Source organism: Mandrillus leucophaeus, unplaced genomic scaffold, assembly GCF_000951045.1.
Source record: "Mandrillus leucophaeus isolate KB7577 unplaced genomic scaffold, Mleu.le_1.0 Scaffold700, whole genome shotgun sequence".
In the NCBI taxonomy this organism is placed as follows: Eukaryota; Metazoa; Chordata; class Mammalia; order Primates; family Cercopithecidae; genus Mandrillus; species Mandrillus leucophaeus.
In genome coordinates this window covers 1,263,597-1,272,529 of record NW_012107587.1, presented here as the reverse complement: position 1 = coordinate 1,272,529, position 8,933 = coordinate 1,263,597, and the positions used below count along the sequence as shown (strand labels likewise).

Sequence of the window (8,933 nt, the reverse complement as noted above, 5' to 3'; positions counted from 1 at the left end):
TTTTTTTTTTGTGGAGATGGGGTCTCCCTATGTTGCCCAGGCTTGTCTCAAACTCCTGGGCTCAAGTGATCCACCCACCTTGGCCTCCCAAAGTTGTTTGGATTACAGGTGTGAGCTACCTTGTCCAGCACAACATTTTTCTATTATAGAAAAAGTTTGAAAAATTGACAGTGAAGCGAAATTACATGTATTGAATATGGTTTTTTAGTATATCCCCTTTAAGAAATATGACACACACTCTACTAGAAAATATTTAATTGGTAGTTGGGTTGCTGGATCATCGCAAGTTGTAGACTAACTTTCTGGAAGCCTGGGCAGTCATAGGGAAGAAGACTGGCTCCTAGTTGCCATCACTTCTAGAACACTGATAAGTGACAGTAAGAAGCTGGTCTTTTCGTAATTTGGAACCAAGTGTGTTGAGTTTCCTTGTTATCTATGAAATGTGTCTCAGAATGAATTTATTCAGTGTTTAAATTTCCTTTGAGGTTCAGTGTAAGTGTGTTTGTAGATTATTTCTGTTTTATTAATTCTATAATATCAGAATTTCTCAGGGTATGTTCCTGAATACGGAGCTGGCTCTACTGTTGATGCAATGTTTATTTCCTGCTTAGGAAAAGAAGGGTATCTGCAGCCCTCCTGGAATGCTCTTGTTTGCATATTGATTGTTTGTCTTCTCTCAGGGCCTTATCAATAACCTTTGAGAAGGCAAATAATATGAAGTCTGTTTTTATTTTCAGCTTTTTCAGAAACTGGGCTTTTCCTCACTGAGTTAGCAGTACCAAAGGTTTTATCATATCATTTATATTTTTGAATTGGTATCAGAATGATAAAGTGGGAAAATTCACAACTGTTTTGAAACAGACGCCAGCTAGAATTACTGCTGTACGGAACATATTCCAAGAAATAGATTGTTGTGAAGGAGAGGCATTCAACATAAACATGAAAAAAATATTGCTGGGCGAGATTGAAGATATTTGTTATCTTATCAGCAATATTGTGTTACTGCCTCTAATTCTAAAGTATAGTCTAAGTGGCATTTTGAGTGTTTATTTGAAAGATTAACATGTTACTCTTATAATTGCAGAGATCTGAGTAGAAACCTGATACATGAAATTCACAGTAAAGCTTTTGCCACACTTGGGCCAATAACTAACCTGTAAGTAGATGATTACGCAATAATGTCATGAAAGTAGTAACTAGTGCTGTAGAAACATCTGTTTTAACATTGTCAAATCAAAATATTTTTCTATTTAGTTATTCCCTTGTATAAATACTAAGCTGTATTTATAGTAAAATCTTCTCAAATGGCAAGATACATGCTAGAATTATCATTTTAGCACCCTACTTGAACTTCATCTTAGGGATCTGATATTTATGATGTTAATACATGTACGGATGTTTTCATGTGATTTCTATCTTGGGCATTAACTTGAAGTCTCATTCATATTTTAGAGATGTAAGTTTCAATGAATTAACTTCCTTTCCTACGGAAGGCCTGAATGGGCTAAATCAACTGAAACTTGTGGGCAACCTCAAGCTGAAAGAAGCCTTAGCAGCGAAAGACTTTGTTAACCTCAGGTGTGTTTTGTTTATTTTTCTTTTTTGTTGAAGTTATGGTAGGCTCCAAAATTATAGAGTGTCCTGGTTTTTTGTTGTGGTTCTCAGATTTAATGATAGGCTATAATTTAAGGGTATTTTCTACCTCAATCTTTGCAAATTTGGTAAAAAATAGAACATGAACATTATTCCATAGGTTTTAAGAACGTGAACTGGAGCCCTTGATAGCCTCAAAGAGATAATAGAGCTATTAGAATGGTTTTTTAATACAGTGGACTTTTCATTAGCAATAAGATGGCAGAAACCATGTAAATGTGAGCCTGCAGAAAACGGATACAATGCTATAGTACTTCATGAAGATTTTAGAGTTATGGGGGACTACATTAAATATAACAGAGGGAGAATATTGTTATGAGGCCGAGCATGGTGGCTCACACCTGTAATCCCAGCACTTTGGGGAAGGCCAAGGTGGGCGGATCACTTGACACCAGGAGTTCAAGACCAGCCTGGGCAATATGCTGAGACCCTGTCTGTACAAAAAGTACAAAACTTAGCTGGATGTGGTGGCACGTGCCTGTAGTCCCAGCTACTCAGGGGGCTGAAATGGGAGGATCACTTGAGCCTGGGAGTTCTAGGCTCCACTGAGCTGTGATTGCACCATTACACTATAGCCTGGGTGACAAGAGCAAGACCTTGTCTCTAAAAAAAGAGAGAGAATATTATTGTTGCAGAAGAAAATAAATATTTTCATTACATTTATTTAAACAAAGTAAATGTATTTAATGGTATAAATTCACAAATGACCTGGGGCATTAATTTTAAGTGAAACTATCAGTTTCATATGATAAATTGAGCATAGTTAATACATTTATAAAAGGAGTCATAAGATATTACTTTAAATTTCAGTACTGCTGTTAAATTTTAAACAGTTTGATTTACATCCAACTGTTAAGAGAGATCTTATAGAAAGGGAGAAAGTCTCCGTGTCATCTGATATCAGAGCTGTTTTCACAGATAAGGAAACTGAAGCCCAGAGAGGATGAATGACCAGCCTAAAGCACATGGCAGATCTTTCTGACTCCTAGGCTGGGATTCTCAAAGTTTAAAATACTTTTACAAAACAAAACTGTATCTGTGGAGTTGCTATTCAGTGTAGATTTTACAATTTTTTTTCCAGGTCTTTATCAGTACCATATGCTTATCAGTGCTGTGCATTTTGGGGTTGTGACTCTTATGCAAATTTAAACACAGAAGATAACAGCCTCCAGGACCACAGTGTGGCACAGGAGAAAGGCAAGTGCATGAGTTTTGAAAAACAGAACACTCCTTTGAGGCATTGATTAAAGTTTCTGTTATTATAATCCCTTTGTGAATGATCAATAGGAAATCTGTGAGAAAAATGGCATTCTCTGGCCAGGCGCAATGGTTCATGCCTGTAATTTCAGCACTTAGGGAGGCCAGGACGGGAGGGTCATTTGAGCCTAAGAGTTCGAGACCAGCCTGGGCAACAAAGCAAGACTCTGTCTCTATAAAAAATTTTAAAACTAGCTGGGTATAGTGGCATGTGCCTGTATTTCCCACTACTTGGGAGGCTGAGGTGGGAGAATCCCTTGAGCGGAGCCCAGGAGTTCGAGGTTGCAGTGAGCTATGATTGTGCCATTGCATTCCAGACTGAGCAACAGAGCAAGACCTTGTCTCTAAGAAAAACCAAAACCAAAAAAACAATGGCATTCACTATGCTACCAGCATCTTCAATATGCTACTGAACCTTCTATAAGGAGAACTCACACTTATATACAGAGAAAATCGCAGGAAAATATGGTTCTTTTGAGTTGCGTAAGGTTTTAATTAAACATGCTTTTTGTTATATGTTTAGGTACTGCTGATGCAGCAAATGTCACAAGTACTGTTGAAAATGAAGAACATAGTCAAATAATTATCCATTGTACACCTTCAACAGGTATGCCCAGCCTTTTTCTTCACAGTTACTCATGTTAAACAAACATTAGGCAAATATATCTAAATATCCTGGGTATAGATGTAATTTCTGTAATAGGGATGATACTAGAGGATCCCGTGAAGCCTTCTGATTTGTGCTTTGTGTACCAACCAGCAACTTAGGAATCTTTTGCAGAATCTCAGGCCCAGACCTACTGAATCAGAATCTGTATGTTAACAAGCTGCCCCAGGTGAGGGTTATACATATTAGAATTTCAGAGGCACTTTCTTAATGCTCCTTTAACTCTGGGACTAATTCTATCAGTTAGTAGTCCGTGAAGATTGTATGTGTGTGCTTAATGTAGTCTTGCCTTTCCTTATTTCCCCTCATTTACGTCATTGAACTTTGTAGTTTTGAGAAAGTTATAAAACTGACACCACATATTTGGTCATGATTGTCATAGTCTGCCTAATCTACTAGAGAAGATGTAGTTATAATTTTACTGTAAAAGGGAGGCTTAAATATTTTAGTTAAATTGTGTGCTACAAAATAGATTCCTTTGTTAGTATAATATCGTAGGATCATCTGGACATTAATTTTATGACTCGGAATTATAAGTATTATGGATTCACTAGTGATTGCTGCAGAATCGTGAGCTTCTTAAAGGGCTGTGTATGTATTTTATGAATACTTTCTTCTGTAGAGAATAAGCTCTAAGTTTACCAGATAAGTGACTGCGATTGGCAAGAATCATCTAAGTTTATGTAATTTATTTTATTGTGTGTTAGTGTCTATATTAATTTTTAAAGGTTGGGGTGCAGCTTGCTTACTTGTCTCCCTGGAGTTCATGTGCCAGAGAATGTACATAAAGAACTGATGATCCAATGAGAAGGGAACAGGTTTCTTAAAGGGGAAGCTGGACTTGAACGTGAGGCATTTCCATTTCTTCCACCCCGAATCTAAACTTGGAGGTTGGCCAGGAGGAAAGCTGGTCTGAGCTCATCTCCTCGGGCTGCCATGGAATGAAATGCAGGCCTGCCTCCCCCTACTCAGTTGTAGCAACACACAGACACGATGTGCTTGCTGCCGAAGCTGGAAGTGCTGGAAGTGGAGGAGAGCTGGGATCCTTCTGTTAGCACCAGAGGAGGCAGCAGGCTTCCAAAGACAGGGATTGGGTGGAGGCTGCTTCCCAGGCTTTTTTGGAGAAGTAACCTTTCTCACCCGTAAAAGTGTTCTCAAAAGGTCTCCTGTTCTCTCAGATGGATGAGCTACCCCTCCTTCCATGAAGGATGAGTTTAGATAACAGAGATAAAGACGATAATGAGCTTTCTCTTAGCACTTCCTGAAGGGTTAGTAAAAAGGAAATTAAAATAAGAGTTTCTTACGTTATTTGGAAGTCAGATAAATGGTGCAGAACTGGCTTTTGAGGTCTGTGAATATCCTAACAATTTAAAATATTTTATTGGATATATCGTTTTCATGACAGTTCATATAACATGATTTTTAGACAATTGTAATACATAGTTTTCTTGTGTTTCATAGTCAAAATCTTGTTTCTCTTTTCTAATTTTTCAGTAAAACAGTTGTAATTCGTGTCATAACTAGCATGTGAAAGTCAGTTACTGGAACATACAGTTCAGCGACTGAATGAGTTCTTGCAATGCTAGTTTGTATTATGTAGGATTTTATTGTACATAGCTTTGTATGAATAGTTAACATCACTGAGGTATAGTCCTAGCTATATTATCTTACTGAATGGCGTTTGTCAGGCCAATCAAATGATTTGAAATATCAGTTTCTCTGGATGAAAAATGGAGATAATTATACTATCTTAACCTGCTTCATCAGGTTGCTTTTGAAAGCCATAAGAAAATGTATAAAAAATATGTGAGGATACATCCATATACATACATGATTATAAAGTATATTGGGGCTAGAAAGGAAGAAGAAAAGGGAGCTAATGTTTATTGAAGTCTAACTGTATATCCAGCATCCTGCTTAGTTCGTTATGTGTATAATTTTACTTAAGCTGCATAAGTGTATGAAACAGGCATTATTATTCACAAGTGAGAAAATTAATACAGGTTAAAATTTATACAATTTTAAGTTGCTTTCTTAAGGTAAGAGTAGCAAGTTATGAACCATCTCATTCCAGACCCTCAGTTTATCAAATACCTCTTATGCCCTAGACATTGTGCTATGTAAATTAGCTTAGATGCAAGAAAAAATGAAAAATTTCACCTAAATATGACTGTTTATCAAATATTTAATATAAAAGAAATATTTATAGCCTTATCAAATATTTAATAAAAGAAATTAAAGTCAGTGTATTTTAAAAATAGCCTGGTCCATGACCAGACTATCTTAGAAGTCGTAATCAGTTCAGTTTTGGTCAAGTAGAGAGCAGATTTAATTAGTCTATATCATTAGTTTTTCTATCAAGCCATATCATTTTCTAAATTGTTTTCTAAGTTATCTTTTGTTTCTCTCTCTCTCTCTGTGTTTTGTTTTAGGTGCTTTTAAGCCCTGTGAATATTTACTGGGAAGCTGGATGATTCGTCTTACTGTGTGGTTCATTTTCTTGGTTGCATTATTTTTCAACCTACTTGTTATTTTAACAACATTTGCATCTTGTACATCACTGCCTTCGTCCAAATTGTTTATAGGCTTGATTTCTGTGTCTAACTTATTCATGGGAATCTATACTGGCATCCTAACTTTTCTTGATGCTGTGTCCTGGGGCAGATTCGCTGAATTTGGCATTTGGTGGGAAACCGGCAGTGGCTGCAAAGTAGCTGGGTTTCTTGCAGTTTTCTCCTCAGAAAGTGCCATATTTTTATTAATGCTAGCAACTGTTGAAAGAAGCTTATCTGCAAAAGATGTAATGAAAAATGGGAAGAGCAATCATCTCAAACAGTTCCGGGTTGCTGCCCTTTTGGCTTTCCTAGGTGCTACAGTAGCAGGCTGTTTTCCCCTTTTCCACAGAGGGGAATATTCTGCATCACCCCTTTGTTTGCCATTTCCTACAGGTGAAACACCATCATTAGGGTTCACTGTAACTTTAGTGCTATTAAACTCACTAGCATTTTTATTAATGGCCATTATCTACACTAAGCTATACTGCAACTTGGAAAAAGAGGACCTCTCAGAAAACTCACAATCTAGCATGATTAAGCATGTTGCTTGGCTAATCTTCACCAATTGCATCTTTTTCTGCCCTGTGGCATTTTTTTCATTTGCACCATTGATCACTGCAATCTCTATCAGCCCCGAAATAATGAAGTCTGTTACTCTGATATTTTTTCCATTGCCTGCTTGCCTAAATCCAGTCCTGTATGTTTTCTTCAACCCAAAGTTTAAAGAAGACTGGAAGTTACTGAAGCGACGTGTTACCAAGAAAAGTGGATCAGTTTCAGTTTCCATCAGTAGCCAAGGTGGTTGTCTGGAACAGGATTTCTACTATGACTGTGGCATGTACTCACATTTGCAGGGTAACCTGACTGTTTGCGACTGCTGCGAATCGTTTCTTTTAACAAAGCCAGTATCATGCAAACACTTGATAAAATCACACAGCTGTCCTGCATTGGCAGTGGCTTCTTGCCAAAGACCGGAGGGCTATTGGTCCGACTGTGGCACACAGTCGGCCCACTCTGATTACGCAGATGAAGAAGATTCCTTTGTCTCAGACAGTTCTGACCAGGTGCAGGCCTGTGGACGAGCCTGCTTCTACCAGAGTAGAGGATTCCCTTTGGTGCGCTATGCTTACAATCTACCAAGAGTTAAAGACTGAACTACTATGTGTGTAACTGTTTCCCCCGTCAACCAAAATCAGTGTTTATAGAGTGAACCCTATTCTGATCTTTCATCTGGGAAGCACTTCTATAATCACTGCCTGGTGTCACTTAGAAGAAGGAGAGGTGGCAGTTTATTTCTCAAACCAGTCATTTTCAAAGAACAGGTGCCTAAATTATAAATTGGTGAAAAATGCAATGTCCAAGCAATGTATGGTCTGTTTGAAACAAATGCATGACTTGAAAAGGATCTTAGGTGTAGTATAGCAATATAATGTTAGGTTTTTCTGATCCGTAAGAAGCAAATTTATACCTATTTGTGAATTAAGCACAAGATAAAGAATAGCTGTTAATATTTTTAAAAAATATATTTTAAAATGTGATTTTCTATAACTGAAGAAAATATCTTGCTAATTTTACCTAATGTTTCATCATTAATCTCAGGACAACTTACTGCAGGGCCAAAAAAGGGACTGTCCCAGCTAGAACTGTGAGAGTATACATAGGTATTACCTTATTATGTTTTCAATTGCCATCCTTGACATAAGAGAATCATAAATTTTGTTTAAACAGTTTATAAATCTAAAACCTGAAGATGTTTTTAAAACAATATTAACAGCTGTTAGGTTAAAAAAAAGGCTGGACATTTGTTTTCAGTCATTATACATTGCTTTGGTCCAATCAGTAATTTTTTCTTAAGTGTTTTGTGATTACACTACTAGGAAAAAAGTAAAAGACTAATTGCTGTGTGGGTTTAGTCGATTTGGCTAAACCACTAACTAATGTGGGGGTTTAATAGTATCTGAAGGATTTGGTGGCTCCATGTAACGTTCTCATTAATGAATACTTCCTAATATCATTGGCTCTACTGATATTTTCCAATTTGTTGGTATGTCACCTAGTAATAGTTTAGATTATATAGAAAGTAAACTGTGGCCAATACTGCATTTAATTAGAAGAAACGGGGAGTAATTACGACACAAAGTACTTTTGTTTATTTCTTAGTGAGCTGGATTATCTTGAACCTGTGCTATTATGTGGAAACTTCTATACATCTTCCCCATACTATTTTTTACAAAAGAGCCTATTCAATAGCTCAGAGGTTGAACTCTGGTTAAATGAGATAATGTGTTGTTAATAAAAATAGAAGAAGAAGGAATAAAGCTTAGTCCTGTGTCTTTAAAAATTAAAAATTTTACTTGATTCCCATCTATGGGCTTTAGACCTATTACTGTGTGGAGTCTTAAAGTTATAATTGTTCAATATGTTTTTTGAACAGTGTGCTAAATCGGTAGCAAACCCACTGCCATATTAGTTATTCTGAATATACTAAAACAATCCAGCTAGATTGCAGTTTAATAATTAAACTGTACATACTGTGCATATAATGAATTTTTATCTTATGTAAATTATTTTTAGAACACAAGTTGGGAAATGTGGCTTCTGTTCATTTCGTTTAATTAAAGCTACCTCCTAAACTATAGTGGCTGCCAGTAGCAGACTGTTAAATTGTGGTTTATATACTTTTTGCATTGTAAATAGTCTTTGTTGTACATTGTCAATGTAATAAAAACAGAATCTTTGTATATCAAAATCATGTAGTTTGTATAAAATGTGGGAAGGATTTATTTACAGTGTGTTGTAAT

The 8,933-nt window shown here is 36.5% G+C and overlaps 1 protein-coding gene across 1 annotated transcript in view; it reads left to right on the top strand.

Annotated features, from left to right (window-relative positions):
* Positions 1–8,012, top strand: part of LGR4 (leucine-rich repeat containing G protein-coupled receptor 4) — a 46,435-nt gene extending 38,423 nt beyond the window's left edge. Inside the window, exons 13-18 of the mRNA XM_011964712.1 lie at positions 1,085–1,156; positions 1,453–1,578; positions 2,735–2,850; positions 3,434–3,517; positions 6,010–7,789; positions 7,954–8,012. Of these exons, the coding sequence (XP_011820102.1) occupies positions 1,085–1,156; positions 1,453–1,578; positions 2,735–2,850; positions 3,434–3,517; positions 6,010–7,286 (1,675 nt within the window). The 3' untranslated portion in view covers positions 7,287–7,789; positions 7,954–8,012. The remainder of the gene's footprint in view (positions 1–1,084; positions 1,157–1,452; positions 1,579–2,734; positions 2,851–3,433; positions 3,518–6,009; positions 7,790–7,953) is intronic.
* Positions 8,013–8,933: the final 921 nt, after the last annotated feature.